The following is a 16528-nucleotide window of genomic DNA, read 5'->3' as shown; positions in this document are numbered from 1 at the left end:
GATCTGAGTTTAGAAATCCTTTTCAATAGAAAGTGTAACTGCATATTCAGTGCATTTCTAAACAAATTAAGAGGTTATTAAAATTTGATATATGCCATTGTTTGATTCAGTGAGAAATTTTGTACAGTCACCGACTGAATCAAAAGTGAGACAGGCTACCGATGACGATGAAACTAGCGGTGCTACTGGCACTTTGATGAACGAAATATCTGTTCTAACATATAGCCCCAAGACTTTAAAAGAAATAGTTCAAATTTTGAAAAAAAGGTTAACAGGATATAGTAAAAAAAATTCACATAAGAATTGCGTTCATATACTTAAGACATTGACACTTATCACATACTTGATTAATAATGGATCCAACGATTTTATTGCATGGACAAGAAGTAATATAATGTTGTTTGAGTACTTAAAAAACTTTGAGGTGCAGAATCTCGAGGATGAAAAAATGGGCCAACAAATAGTATTTATATGCAACGATATATGCAACATCATCAATGATGATGACATGCTGGAACAGAAAAGAAAAGATGTTGTTCAGTTCCGTTCCAGTATCTCATTCCCGGGAAGGAAATCCACAGATAATAGCCATATAAAAACAAACAGCAGTGCGACTAGAGGCAGAACTGGGTTTTCATTAAGAGACAGATTCGATGAAAGGATCAACCAGAAAGAGAAACAAATCGACTCTACCTCGGAGACTGTGAATGAGTATCAATTCGTGTCAAATTCATCCTCCACTTTCCGTGGGGGCACAACCAGTCTCGATCTGAAACGTAGATCAGAGACATTAAGAAGAAACAATATAAACACCACAAACTCAGATCTATGGGCATTACCAGAAGAAGATAGTTTGCGTCCCGATCATCTGCTGGAAAAGGAAAACCAACTGGAATACAACACATCGCTGTCTTACAATAATCCCTTCGACTAATCATAATGAACAATTTTTCTAAAAAGAAACCATTCACCTCATCTCAACCCCCCCCTTACTTAGAATAGATAATGAATTAATTGCATACGACATTGCAGAGACTGACTAGACCTCCAACAACAGAAGCATTGTATGTCAACAAGAATCAGTAATAATTACACAATGGTTAAACAAATGCTCTCGTAATTTTGGCCCTGGTTTCAATCAGAAAACACAAAAAGTTATAAAGAAACTCTGATACATGCAGAACATGCGCATCAACGAAAGGTGACACACACACCCATCCATCCTTACATACATATACATATATATATATGTATACCAATATCACTATTGCACTTCCATCTCATCGTTGTCTTATGTACGAAATCTCATCGTTTAAGATTCAAAACCACGTGACCGTTCCCTTACCATTGTACCTTCAACAGTAGACATCAGAAACGTAATATATATACAGATATAATATATAAGAAGGGATGAATTGTAGAAGTAAAAACAGCCATCATATTACATTGATACGATCAAATAGCCACTACGTTTGTTACTAGTTGAATAGTTAGTTTACATACAGTTTTTGGTGCTATTGTTTTAGAGGTGCATCGAAGAAAGAACGCCTGTATAAGGAGGCTGAATAACTTAGATTAAAAATGTTAGAATCACTTGCTGCTAATGTTTTGAATAGACTGTTAGGTGCATACATTGAGAACTTCGATCCTGCACAATTGAATGTTGGGATATGGAGTGGTGATGTTGTATTGAAAAATATGAAATTGAGGAAAGATTGTTTAGATTCATTAGATTTACCTATCGATGTCAAATTTGGTGTTTTAGGGAATTTAGTCTTGACTGTCCCATGGTCAAGTTTGAAGAACAAACCGGTTAAAATTATAATTGAAGATTGTTTTCTATTATGTGCCGCCAGAGATCCATTGAACTGTGATACACAAGATATCATTGCAAGAGAATTAAGTTTGAAATTGAAAAAATTGGCAGAATGGGAATTGAGAAATCAACATATCGATTCAATAGATACTAACAATGAAAATAACGAAACTTTTATGCAGTCATTATTAACCAAAATTGTTGATAATTTACAAATTACAATTAAAAATATTCATATCAGATATGAAGATACCAAATGTGTCCTATCAAAAGAACCGTACTCTTTGGGAATAACATTAAGGGAAATATCAGCAGTATCGACTGATGAAGGTTGGGTCCCAAATTTTATATCAATTAGTAGACCAATTACACATAAATTGTTAACATTAAATTCTCTTTGTTTATATTGGAATGTTGATTCAACAAACATTGAAAACTATAATGAAAATGAAGACTTCGATACTACTGTTGAAAAGTTTAAAAGAGCAATCTTATCTTCTGAGACTGAAGTAGATAATTATCGTTATCTCTTAAAACCTATAAATGGTATTGGTAAATTGAGTGTGAACAAACTGGGGTCAACTGAAGTTCAACCTCATATTTTATTAGAAATGGAGTACGATGAATTTTCCGTTGATCTAGGAGATGTAGAATATGCTAACTTGATGCACACGTTATCATCTTTACAAATCAACAAAGACATAGAGAAATATAAAGGAAGAAGACCTCTATGTTCAGTAACTGACGATCCAAAAGCTTGGCTAAAATATACAATACAAACAATAGCAGAAAAAATAAAATCGGAAAATCAAAAATGGACTTGGGAAAATATAAAGAAAAGTTGTGACCAAAGACGTGAATACATTGCGCTGTGGCTAGATAAATTACAATTACCAACCATCGACGATGAATTAGCCGACTCTAAGAAGCAACAAAGGCTTAGCGAGCTAGAAAGTGAATTAAGCTTTGAGGCTATTATCTTATATAGATCTATGGCCAAAAAAATGAATGCTCAGCTTCAAAAAGAAAATGATAATCAGATAAAAGACAATGAGTTAAATCGTGCTTCTCAGAATTCAACTGGCACGTGGTTATCTTCAATTTGGACAGGCAAACCTCTTGCTGAAACTCAAAAGGAATTAGAACTTTCTGAAGAGCAGAGAAAAGAGTTATATGAAGCCATCGAGTTTACAGAAGATGATGATGCTATTTTACCAATTCCAAGTGACCGAGTAAAATTAAAAGTTACAAGTGTTCTGAAAAAGGGGTCTTTTTCGATTATAAAAAGAGAGAATGTTAGAAAACTAGGCGAAATTATCTTTGAGGGTTGTTCATTTCATTTCTGCCAGCGCCCCCACTCTTATTTGGCTTCCTTCCAAATACACCAATTTAGATTAGAAGATGGGTCTCCAAACACTTTATATAAACACATAATTAGTGTGAATGCCTTAAAAACCTTACTACAGGATGAAACTACATCCCAAGATCCAGAAACTGAGCCTTTGTTAGATATTTCATACGACAGTAACCCGCTCAACAATGAGGCAGACACTAAATTGTCAATCAGATTACGTGGTATGACCGTGTTCTACCATGTTCATTTTATAAATGAAATCATAAACTTTTTTAATCAGCAAAATGACAATCAAGACACAATTGGTGCAATAATTAATGCTGCTGAAACAACCATGGAGGGATGGACTTCTCAGACTAGAATGGGCTTAGAAGCATTATTAGAGGAACATAAAACTATTGATTTGAACCTAGATTTACAGGCACCATTGATTTTATTACCTTTAGATCCTCATAAATGGGACACGCCTTGCGCAGTTATCGATGCTGGTCATATTAAGGTCACAAGTGAACTAATTTCAAAAGAGAAGATTAAAAGCGTAAAGGAAATGTCCGTAGAAGACTATGATAAGATTGATGGAAGTGAAATCAATAGATTAATGTTTGATAGATTTCATGTAAGTGCTCAGGATACTCAAATCCTGATTGGTCCCGATGTAAGAAGAACTATCTCAAGTTTAGCTGAGTCCAATGTCACCAATAACTTTAGTATATTAGAAAAAATATATCTAAACCTAATAGTAGATGTATCGATACTTCCAAAAGCCCATAATTTACCCAAAATAAGGAGTTTTGTTTCATTACCTGAATTAAGCGTCTCTTTAAATGATGAACAGTATAAATATATGATGTTAATTATTAACAATATTATGCCAACACCAATTGAATTAAATTCTGATGAGTTTTTAAATAGTGATAAAGGTAATGCTTATATTGAATCAAAGAAAATGGAAATTAAATTGGCCCAAACTGCTAATATGTTGAAAAATAAATCAGAATCTGAATTGAATCAGAAGCTACTTGATATCAACTTTGATATTAACAATATAAATTTAACAGTTTATCATTGTAAAGATACACAGACCATGAAGAGTACAAAGTTAATATCTATTGTTGGAAACTCTTTGAAATTCAATTTTATTCAAAGAGTGAAGGAGATGAAAGTTAATATTTTAATAAATTCTTTGGATGTTGACGACTATATCGTGATGGATAATTTAGGTTCATTACCAACTAAGCTAATTTCTTCAAAAAGTAATTTAAATGAAACCTCAACAGATTTGTTTCAAGTTGACTATCTCAGACAACAGAGAATTGTTAACCATGAAGGTACGTTAATTGAAGTTTTTGATCAGAATGTAGAACTTGACATGGAACAGTTACATTTATCTTTGAATGCTAAATCTGTTTTGACTCTAATTAATTACTCATTAACTACGTTTATCGATCCTACAGGTGCTGAAGCCCCTGCTGATGTATTGCGCCACAACGATGAAGATAGAGAAGATGCGCCACAGAAGACGTTGATGAAGATCAGAATGGCTGGATTAACAATGGATTTCAATGAAGATAATATAAATATAGCTAGCTGGATATTAACTGCCGGAGAATTTTCATTGATTTTGTTACCTGAAAGGATGAAAATATCAATGAAATTAGGAAATATGGAGGTTCTAGATGGAAATTCTTCAAAAACATTTAATAATGAATTCAAAAAATTAATCACTTTAGAAGGTGAAGAAGAAGTAGAACTTATCTATGAGACTTTTGATCCAGCCGATAACGATAAAGATTATGACTCGATTTTTACATATAAAGCTGCTTCGTTGCATATTAATTTTGTCGAAGAATCTCTAAATCGCATAATATCCTACTTTAATAAATTTATGAGAATGAAAAGTTTGTTTGAGAAGGCACGAGAAGTAACATATAACCAAACACCATCCATTGATTCCGTAAACAATATGAAGTTAGATGTTAATATTAGAAGTCCTATCATTATATTCCCAAAACTCTCCGAGTGGTCAGATGAGCACTTTGATAAACTTGAATTCCATTCTGGTGATTTCATAGTTTCCAATGTTTTTATCATGGCAAATGAAGGTCACAAAATTAATGACATTTTAATAAATATTAAAGAATGTATGCTTTCTTCTGTGATAAATTTAGAGAGTAACTCAATTCAAGACTTTAACATTATTAAAGATTTAGGTTTAGATTTACAGGTAAAACACAATCCACATTCTAAGATTGATGAACCTACATTCAATGTCAATGGTGTATTCAATACACCTCCTACTTCTCTAACAGAACTGCAATTGTCATTTTTGTTTTCTTTATCTGATAGAATAATGCAAGCCTTTTCTATAGATGACGTCCAATCTGATGAGTTAGATAAGGAATTGCATTATGTCAATCATGTTGTTGACACTGCTAGTGATGACAATTTATCTTCGTCTGGACTAATTGATAGTATAAATCCTTCGCCACAATTAAAAAAGGCAGATGAAGAAGGTGTATATGTTGATTTCTCATTCGAAATTCCTGAAATTATAATATCTTTGTTTAATAATACTGTCGAATGCACTAATTTAGACAAATATGGATTAACAAAGTTTAAATTTGAAAAATTAGGTGTCAAATTAATTACAAATTACAATGGTACTCTCTCTGGTGAGTCCTTTATAGGATCATTCACAATTGATGATATAAGAGATATCAAGGACAATAAACATACCGAATTAATTCCAAAATTAAGTGCTGTTGAAAACTCCTTTATTTCTAAAGTTTCTCGAATTTTGGTCAATGGTTCGCTAACTACCACTCTTTCTATAACAATTGACAATCCTATGGTAATCTTAGCAATGGATTACTTATTTGAACTGAAATCATTTTATGATAACTCTATTGGATTAGCAAGCAAAGTTGCTGTAAGTGGCACCGTAAACCTACCATCAGAAGCTGAGCTTAAACCTACCGAAGATGATATTCAGAGCAATCCATTTCAATATACATTTTCTATTATAAATCCCCAAGTTATATTACTGGCTGATGTATCTGATATTAAATCTGAAGCTGTTGTATTTAAAGTTGGAGAGATTCAATTTTCAAGCCAAAATATACAGTCATTACTAGTAAATAATGTTGGTGTTTTCCTTTCAAAACTCAATTCTGAGAATGATTATAAAGTACGTTTGTTAGATGATTTTTCATCTTCAGTTATAATTGATCAGCGTAATTCAACAACAGAAAATATGTTAACGGAAATAACTTCATCAATCGAACCTTTGCTAATGAGAATTTCACTTAGAGATATAAGATTAGCAATGTTAATTTTTAACAAAACTGTCGCGTTAATGAACAAGGCATCTCAAGAAAGTTCAGCGAAGAGAAAATCATTAACAGATTCTGTTTCAAAGGAGGAGATTCCGACAGGTACTGATTTAAACACCACTTCTAAAGAATTAGTTAAGAGAAAATCTAATGATGCAAACAGTACTATTCCTACAATTCTAGGTGAAAATTTACACATAGAAGTAGGCGGACTAAGGCTTGTGTTAATTGGTGATGTTCATGAGATGCCGATATTAGATATGAATATAAATGCTTTTGAAGTTTTTGCTAAAGACTGGTCTACTGAATTAGATGCTATGGCAACGCTCGAAACATATGTTAATGTTTTCAATTATGCTAGATCAAGTTGGGAACCATTGATTGAACCCGTACCAATATCATTTCATTTATCAAATGGTCTTGATGAAGATTCGTGCATGGTATTTGAGATCGTGACAAGGAAGATCGCTGAAATTACATTATCTTCTAGATCTCTTTCTATGTTATCACAAATACCTAATTCATTGTCAGGTGAGTTGATCTTAAAACCTAGGGGGTTAGAAAAACCATACATTTTATATAACGACACTGAGTTAAATATTAATGTGTGGAAGGTAACTGACACACAAGACGAAAGAATCAACCTAATAACTCTCGCACCTGGTTCTTCGTTACCATGGGAATTTGAAGATTGGAGAACAGTGAGAGAGAAATTAGATATCGATAATAAGAGAAGTATGCTTGGTTTTGCCATTTCTGGATCAAAATATTCAACAACCATGAAAATTAACGCTACAAATGAAGGTGAACAGCTATTTGTTTTGGAACCTCCAGTTGATCATGTTCATAATAGATTAATCTGTGATTTGAAATCTACTGAGGACAATATCAAGATGATAACGTTCAGATCAACTTTAATTTTGGAGAATACTACTGAGATTGATATTCAATTTATGGTTATCAATGAAAATAATCCTAAGCAAATTATTCATACAGTCTCTCCATCTGATACAAAATCTATCCCTTTAGAAATGGCATATTCTAGTATTATTTTAGTGAAACCAGTATCTGATGACTTTTTATGGCCAGATCAAAAGATCCAATGGAAAGACTTATTAACTAAACCAATTTCAATTGAGTGTAAATCGGAATCCACCGAAGAGAAGAAATATTACTTTGAAGTGAATGGAAAATTTGATACTAAAGAACCTTTGGCAAAGATTTTTCCACGCATGAAAATTATTGTTTCATCGCCAATAGTGATTGAGAATTTGTTACCTTGTGATTTAAACTTTTCATTGATTGATAAGCGTAAAGATGGTAATAATTATACATTCCTAGAGAAACGTGGTAAAATTTTCATTCATGATGTTTCCTTGGATACTTTCCTATTACTATCTGTTCAACCATTGATGGATAATGCAATACCATCAAAACCTGCAATTGTTAACACCCCACCGAAAAGTTCATTGGATACTGAAACGGACGTTTCATTGACTTTAGATGATGGTGAGCAAATGTTGAAACTTAAGTTATTTTACCAAAGTGTGGAGGGCACAAGAGCTAAAATTATTAGAATTTATTCCCCTTACATAATTAGAAATTCTACTGGTAAGGAAATTTTTATTCAAGATGGAAATGGAAATTTAGCACAGTCTAGATTAGTATTAGATTCGCAGAATTCTTATTACACTACACCAAAAATGTTTTCTTTCTTAGGTGGTATTTACGATAATAATAGGGCTAATATTCGATTTAAGGATTCCGATTGGAGTATTCCATTATCATTTGATGCAATCGGACAATCCCATGACGTTGTGTTGAATATACCTAACAAAAATCAAGATTCTAACCTTGGAATGACTGTATATGAAGGGGAAGGAAAATATTCTTTGAGTAAAATCATTGAGTTTGCTCCAAGATATATGGTTTATAGTGATTTAGATTTTGCGATTGAGTTATGTGAAGCCGGATCCACTGCTTCAATGGAATTGGAAGCAAAGGCATCTGTTCCAATGTACAGAATGAGAAATATTGTCAATAAGCAATTAAAAATTAAATTTTTAGGTGCAAATACTGATTGGTCTTCTCCATTTTTCATTAAAGATGTTGGTTCTACTTTCTTAAAGGTACTGAAAACCGACAAAACACATATGCTATTGAAAATCGAAATTGTGTTAGACAAAGCCACCTTATTAATAAGGATAACTGATGGAAAAAATCTGTGGCCTTATTCTATAAGAAATTTTAGTGATCAAGAATTTATTTTTTATCAACGTGATCCTAGAGTAATTGACGATTATTATGAATCCGAAGAAGTAGAGGAGATAACTAATATCGAGTATAAGCCTTTATATTATAGGGTTCCTGCTAGAAGTATTATGCCATATGCCTGGGATTATCCAGCTGCTAGACAAAAGAGAATGATTTTAACGTGCAGAGGTAGGAAAAGGGAAGTAAATATTGCAGAGATCGGTAATTTAACACCAATGCGTTTACCAGGAAACGCTCCAAATGATCCCGTAGATATGGTTGAAATAAGTGTTATTGCTGATGGTCCAACACAAGCATTAACAATTACTAATTATTCTCAAAGTTCAAGTTTATATAAGTTGAATACAAAGTTCAATGCCTCATCATCATCCATCAATAGCTCAAGAGAGATATTTGAAGGAAAAGAAGTTAAAGAGACAATCTTCAGAAAGTTGATTATTAATTTTAAAGGCTTAGGTGTTTCTTTCATTAACAAACGTTTACAAGAATTATTTTATTTAAGTATTAGTGATGTCAAATTAAAATACATCGATTCTGATCTATCACAAACTTTCTCCTGGAGTGTACAGTGGCTGCAAGTAGATGACCAATTGTTTAATGCAAATTTCCCTAATGTTGTATACCCTACTTTAATTGAAGGTGTTGCAGCAGATATGAGCGATCGTCCAGTTTTATTAGGTTCCGTTAGCAAATTGAAAGATGATAAGTATGGCGTTCTTTATTTTAAGCATTTAACTGTATTGCTACAAGAATTATCTATTCAACTTGATGAAGATTTCCTTTACGCTTTAATTGATTTTGTGAAGGTACCAGGAGCTGCATGGAACAAGAATACCCAAGAAGTGATATACAATGACATAGTTACGCTACCTGAATTCAAGGAACTAAAGCTATCGGAAGATGTTTACTTTGAAGTATTCCATATTCAGCCTACTATGTTACACTTATCATTTGTTAGATCCGAAACTATTACTAAGGAAGATGAGGGTGCATCTAAGCTTGATGATTCTGAGCGTAATACAAGAACTTTATCGTTCTTCATCAACGTTTTGACTATGACAATTGGTAATGTTAATGACGCAGCAATAAGGATGAATTCCTTGTATATGGATAACCTAAGTGTGCCTGTTGATACATTAATAAATTCAATTCGTACCCATTATGGACAACAATTTATTTACCAGTTACATAAAATTCTGGGTTCTGCTGACTTTTTGGGTAATCCTGTCGGTTTATTCAATACAATTAGTTCTGGTGTTTGGGATCTCTTCTATGAGCCTTACAAGGGCTATATTATGAATGATAGACCCGGTGACATTGGTATCAATATTGCCAAGGGTAGTTTAAGTTTTGCTAAGAAGACAGTATTTGGGATATCTGATAGTATGTCTAAAGTTACAGGATCTATGGCTAAAGGACTTTCTATAACTCAAGATATGGAGTTTCAAGAAAGCAGGAGACTGCAGAATCGTATTACTAACAACAGCCGTAATGTGCTTGCCACATCTGCTCAGTCGTTTGCTACTACTATCGGTAGTGGTCTCTCCGGAATAGCCTTAGATCCATATAAGGGCGTCCAGAAAGAAGGAGCTGCTGGGTTTATAAAAGGTATCGGCAAGGGTTTGTTTGGTTTGCCGACAAAAACTGCGATCGGAATACTTGATTTGACTAACAACTTAAGTCAGGGAGTTAAGAGTACCACAACAATTACGAACGCCACGACGAATCCCGGTAGAGTCCGGATGACAAGGTACATCGGCCATGATAATATTATAAAGACGTACAATCTGCGCGAGGCACAGGGCCAATGCTGGCTAAAGACTGCGAACGGGGGCGTGTACATGAACGACCGTTATCTTGCACACGTTGTGCTGCCTGGCCGTCAACTTACGGTCGTTGTTTCAATGCAGCACATTGCTGAAATCAAAATCGCCGACGAGGAGATTATGTGGTCGACCGCGTACCAGGATATCCAAGGTATCATCCTAGAGAAGGGTGGCATTGAGATCAAATTGAAGTCACAGGCCGAGTACTTTATCCCTATTGCTGACAGACTCGAGCGAAAGTCCATCTACCGTAACATCGCCATCGCCGTAACGGAGTACAACAAGTACTGTGAGGCCACTCTCTGATTGCATTCCCATAGCAACCGCTGTAAATACATACACATATATACATATATATATATATATATACTACAATACTCGACCCAATATAACCTTCATGTAGTCGCAATACCGTTAGCGACGCCGCATTTAGTGACACTTATTGCATCCTGCCCCGGCGTGTCTCCGCAATCCCCGGGCATCGGCAGTCGGGTAACAGGCGCTGTCCCGGCGTTTTTTTGCGTTGTTCTAATTGGATTGTGATGCCTTTAGTCCTTTACTCTGTAATGACAAGAAACAGCAACCATTGGATGATTAACATTAATGACCACAACTTCTGATTAAGTTCAAATGACACACACTGACATATATATATATGCATATCAGTGTATGTGTTATTTGGTATTAGGAACAGAACTTTTTTTCTTTGAGTTGGGCTAATTTTAGGAAACAGTGTCATAAATCCAACTGAATATACCGACTGAAATATTGGCTTATTCGGATCACACATATCATTTTATGTGTTTGCATTAGTTAACTATTACCACATTTCAATGTTTTTGAATTTACAAAAGAATTTGTTGTCGACAGGCAGAAGGGCCTTCTCGACCACGGCCAAAATGGCGACGAAACAGCATGAGCCAAGGTTCAAGACTTTCAAGATTTATAGATGGAATCCAGACAAACCAACCGAAAAACCCCGTTTGCAATCTTACAAAGTTGATCTGGATGACTGTGGTCCCATGGTTCTAGACGCACTATTGAAGATCAAGAACGAGCAAGACAGTACGTTGACTTTGAGAAGATCGTGCAGAGAAGGTATCTGTGGTTCATGTGCAATGAACATTGGAGGTAGAAACACTTTGGCATGTATCTGCAAAATCGATCAGGATAACTCAAAAGAGTTGAAAGTGTATCCCTTGCCACACATGTACGTGGTCAAGGACTTGGTACCAGATTTAACTCATTTTTACAAACAGTACAAGTCGATCCAGCCTTTCTTACAGAGAAAAACGTTCCCTGCTGATGGGAAGGAGAATCTGCAGTCTATAGCGGACCGTAAGAAACTGGATGGACTATACGAGTGTATCCTTTGTGCCTGTTGTTCAACCTCTTGTCCATCGTACTGGTGGAACCAGGAAGAGTACCTAGGTCCTGCTGTCTTGATGCAAGCATACCGTTGGTTAATCGACTCGAGAGATCAAGCCTCGCACAAGAGAAAAGAGATGCTACAAAACTCAATGTCCCTGTACAGATGCCACACTATCATGAACTGTACAAAGACATGTCCAAAGGGCCTGAACCCTGGTAAAGCCATCGCCGAGATTAAAAAATCTTTGGCATTCGACTAAGGGCCTTGCTGTCCCCAGCGGTTCGCACTTTTCTCCTATTATTTATTCTTAAAAACATCATTACCAGTTATTTATTAACCCTATTTATTTATTCAACTTGTTATAGCCTAATATATTTATTCCATTCGTAAAATAACCTTAACAACTTCGACTTTCCATCATGAGATGGCATCCTATGATAGGTGCTTTGACCTTAAATTGTACTCTTGTGCTGCGGCGCTACCATGTATATATATTTTCTTTTGGTATTCCGATTTGTGACAGCTGGTTGTTTTGAGATAAGTTCATATTTAAAGAATAGTAACAACAAGAAAATGGAATGAATGTATTGATGCTTGAGTTCAGTGCCACAGCCAGCGCAGGAATATAACCATTGACTTAAGAGATACCAAGTGCTAATATGGCTTCCAAGGGTTCTTCGTTTGTGACTGTGAGAAGTGAAATTATTTCATTAGAATCAAAGACTGATTCGCTGCTTTCAAAATATTCTACGTTTGCTCAGACCTCTAGTGCAGACCAATCGACTGAAGAGAAGAAACTAGATACCCAGATCGAGACGTTATTGGGCAAGACACATGATATAATAGCCAGTTTGGGAAATATTGTGGATGAAAATAAGAACATTTCGACTTCCAAAATATCACAATTACAACGTCATAAGGAAGTTTACCAAGAACATCAAAAAAATTTCAGAAATATAAGATCGTCAATTCAACAAGAACGTAATAGATTGAATCTTCTGTTCAGTGTTAAGAATGATATAGAACAACAACGAAATTTCGATACAAATGAAGATGAATATATTCAAAATGAAGCAGCAAGAATCGATCAGTCTCATAATGTTGTGGATGATCTCATTTCTCAAGCTTGGGAAACAAGAGACCAAATCGTTTCACAAAGTCACTTATTGAATAATACTAATAATAAAATAATGCAAACTTTACAAAGAATACCAGGTCTAAATGTATTAATTGGTAAGATCAGCACTAGAAGGAGAAAAAATGCTGTGATTTTAGCTTCTGTGATCACTTTTTGCTTCTTATTCTTATTCCTTACTTGGTAATAGGAATTAATACTTATCTTTCAAGAATACTTTATAAAATAATAAGCTGTGTATAATGAGATAATAGCCATCTAAATCAATAAATTTTCATAAGCTTAAGAAATGATCTGTGTATTGCGTTATAAAATGTTATTAACAATTATTAGGTGAATTGTATGTAAATGTTTAAAAATTAATTTGTGTTGAAAGTCACTTTTAAAGGTTAAAAAATAGCGGTTAAATATCACCCATGTACTTGGTATTAGTATTTTTCATCAAGAGAATCTTCTTTAACGGTATTTAAGGAATTGCTATCTGAAAGTTGCATGGATGAATGGGAGTCACCTAATGAAGCTGTTTCAATCGAGTCTTCTTCTTCTAAAATAGTTGGAACACCATTTGCTGTACCTCTACCTCTTTGAACAGACTTGAATTGGACAGACTTTTGCTTTGGTTCGCCATCAATGCTAGAACCGTTGGAAGCTGTTCTTGTTCTTCCCAATTTCTCTTTCTTTTCTGGTTTCTTTTCTTCGTTGGATGCTAAATCATCATCTGACTTATAAGAGAAGTCACTTAAATCAGAAGTGGCTCTACCTCTACTTCTCTTCTTCCAACCAGGTCTTCTGTGCCATGCCCTGAAGAACATCTCCTTGTAAACACTTAATGGCCAATTAACTGGAGATTCATGACCTTGGTAAACACACACATCGTAAACTACACCACCCATCAGACTACCGATCAATGGAGCAACCATTGGCACCCAGAAATAATGATGATTATTGATCCATAAAACTTCTCTTGAGAAACCAACAGCGTACAATGCTAATCTTGGGCCCAAATCTCTTGCCAGATTGATAGCAGCACCAGTTTGGAAACTCATGGCAGCATTTAAAACAAAAATTAGAATAAACAACATAAGAGGGAATAAATCTGATGATAAACAGGTATATGGATCTGTCAATGAGAAAATACCAGCAATGAACATAGCAGTGGTAATGAATTCTGAGACGAATTGTCTCGAACTAGATAAATACTCTTTTGGGAATGTACAGAAATAGTTTGCAACTGATTGTTCCTCGAAATAGTTTGGAATGTTTACGGAGATAACCTTCTTATAGTATGCGTAAACGATCAATGCACCAATAAAACCACCCAACACTTGACCAGCGATATAAATGAAAACTTTTTCCTTTGGGAAACCTCTAAAGAACCAATTCGCCACCGTCACAGAAGGATTTAAATGAGCACCTGAAATGGCACTGCCACCAGCGGCAAAATAACCCATTACAACGGCAGCAGCCCAAGCTAGCGGAATATCATCGAAAGTACCAGCACCTGTGGATGAAACCAAATTTTCCAAAGTCTTGAATTGTTTACCTTCATTTTCAGTCATCGAGCCATCCGAAATCAAAGCTTGTATAGCGGAGTTAAATGCATTCTGTTGTTGTACTGCACCTATACCTACCTGGACACCTACAGCATCACCAAAAATGATCAAAACCATTGTGCCCATGAACTCAGCCAAGAATTCCCTCAAATAAGAATGTTTCACTTCGGACCATTTGTTAATAGGATGATAAGTGGAAGGCAACACAGTTGGAGTCTGTGGATTTTGATACATTGCCTTAGGTTTAACCATCATTGGAACACTTTGAGGCATCCCGATATCATCACCGCCATTTCCAGCTGCGTCCGGCATATCATTATGGGACATTTTGCCTGCAACGTTCTCTTGATTTACCAGATCGTCTACATTCAGCACATTTGCAGTCACCGCACACATCTCCGGTGCCAGCGGCATATTCTGCTGTTCCGAATTCCTCTTCTTATTCATTTCTACTGTTGGATCACCAGTTTTTTGTCCAACGCTGAACGTATTTGGCACAACCTCATGCATCGGGAAAGCGTGTTGCATCGAATATTGTGGGATATACTGAGGGGTTGGCTGTTGCTCGTGGTTATCGTTGCCTGCATACCCTTGTCTTTCATAATCGAAATCTTGTTCACCGTCTTGTTGTCGTCCATTATCCCCCGTTAAGAAGTCGTTAACGGACTGTGCATTACCGGACATATTTTCAGCAGTGGTACTAGACTATTTATTGTATTATGCTATTTTTAATTTGTGAGTCCTTCGAGTCTTGCCGACATCGAACAACCGTTACAGAGAAAGCATTTGTCGAGAAGAGACTCCATTTACAAGGGTTTATATATATATATAGAAAATTAAAAAAATTTCTCGCAACTGAGCTGTCAAGGATTGGGCAGTCACAGAACGCTTCCTGTTGGCCATTGGGAACGTTCCTCAATCACGTAACTATTGTCATTGCATTACATGACCCAACCCCCCTCTGGCAGAAACAAATTGGACGATGCAAGTTCCAGTAACGTCTTGTTTCTATGGAGCATGTCCAAGACTCGATGAACTGTTTGTGAGCGATGCTGGCGATTTGTGCCCTGTGGATATTTTTCGAATTTCGAAACTTATTTGTTTTTGTGATTTCTGCGTTTTTGTGTTTTTCACGAAAACGTTTTTCTTTTCGGCGAGAGAAATCGGGCAGGGGTGTTGCGCCGTGAGATCGGGGGCTTAGAAGAGTTCGGAGAGACGGCCATAGAGCAAACCCCGACGGCAAAAGGGCCATCTCCAGAAACGGCCGTAGCGACAATTATTGCCGAGCGGTCTCGAGACACTGCCGCGGGACACCTGAGATGCCCATTGCCTATTTAGGACACCATGCACTGACCAGTCGGGCCTTAACGGGACATGGAAAATGTTTAAATTAGCATCGAAATGTTGCGGGTGAACTCATCTGGCGCTGTGATTGGTTTATGGAGTGTGGAGTGGATTGGGAGTGGAGTGGCAGTGGCAGTGGCAGTAGAGTGTGGCATTGCCGTTGCGACGGCAATGCCACGTGACAGCTTTGCGCATCACGTGAGTGTCACGCCACAATCACGTGCATGTCGCACTGGCTTAGCGGTTACCCGGATACTCACTGCACCCACACACCACGCCGAACCAGGCGTCTGGTATTCAAAAAATCTTTAGCAGCTATCAATCTAGCTCATCTCAAAGTAGCAGCATCTTTCCAGAATGTGAAAGTGATAAGGAAGAGTCATCTCCCAGTGCCATTCTTGCGACTTTCAATGGTATATAAACGCGGCTGCCTGTACTCTCATCTCATTGTCCCTTCTCTCTTTTAGCACCTCACACTTCAAAGGGCACATCACACCACTGCGTAATTTTATTTCCAGGAAT

General features: G+C 36.0%; 5 protein-coding genes across 5 annotated transcripts; 4 read left to right on the top strand and 1 right to left on the bottom strand.

Moving 5' to 3' along the window:
* Positions 1-91: 91 nt before the first annotated feature.
* On the top strand, positions 92-934 carry ENT4 (Ent4p; the record flags this gene model as incomplete). The annotated part of the gene is made up of 1 exon (XM_003685896.1): positions 92-934. One exon carries the CDS (start codon positions 92-94, stop codon positions 932-934), a length of 843 nt encoding a protein of 280 aa, XP_003685944.1.
* Positions 935-1581: 647 nt separating this feature from the next.
* VPS13 (membrane morphogenesis protein VPS13) lies at positions 1582-10908 on the top strand (the record flags this gene model as incomplete). The annotated part of the gene is made up of 1 exon (XM_003685895.1): positions 1582-10908. The coding sequence occupies one exon, from the start codon at positions 1582-1584 to the stop codon at positions 10906-10908; it is 9327 nt and encodes a 3108-aa protein (XP_003685943.1).
* Positions 10909-11435: 527 nt separating this feature from the next.
* SDH2 (succinate dehydrogenase iron-sulfur protein subunit SDH2) lies at positions 11436-12233 on the top strand (the record flags this gene model as incomplete). The annotated part of the gene is made up of 1 exon (XM_003685894.1): positions 11436-12233. The coding sequence occupies one exon, from the start codon at positions 11436-11438 to the stop codon at positions 12231-12233; it is 798 nt and encodes a 265-aa protein (XP_003685942.1).
* A 400-nt stretch (positions 12234-12633) lies between these two features.
* GOS1 (Gos1p) lies at positions 12634-13296 on the top strand (the record flags this gene model as incomplete). The annotated part of the gene is made up of 1 exon (XM_003685893.1): positions 12634-13296. The coding sequence occupies one exon, from the start codon at positions 12634-12636 to the stop codon at positions 13294-13296; it is 663 nt and encodes a 220-aa protein (XP_003685941.1).
* Positions 13297-13537: 241 nt separating this feature from the next.
* On the bottom strand, positions 13538-15346 carry FPS1 (Fps1p; the record flags this gene model as incomplete). Its single annotated transcript, XM_003685892.1, has 1 exon — positions 13538-15346. The coding sequence occupies one exon, from the start codon at positions 15344-15346 to the stop codon at positions 13538-13540; it is 1809 nt and encodes a 602-aa protein (XP_003685940.1).
* Positions 15347-16528: the final 1182 nt, after the last annotated feature.

Source organism: Tetrapisispora phaffii, chromosome 6, assembly GCF_000236905.1.
Source record: "Tetrapisispora phaffii CBS 4417 chromosome 6, complete genome".
NCBI lineage: Eukaryota > Fungi > Ascomycota > Saccharomycetes > Saccharomycetales > Saccharomycetaceae > Tetrapisispora > Tetrapisispora phaffii.
The sequence above is the reverse complement of the archived record's forward strand: the minus strand, read 5'-3'. Positions and strand labels throughout refer to the sequence as shown.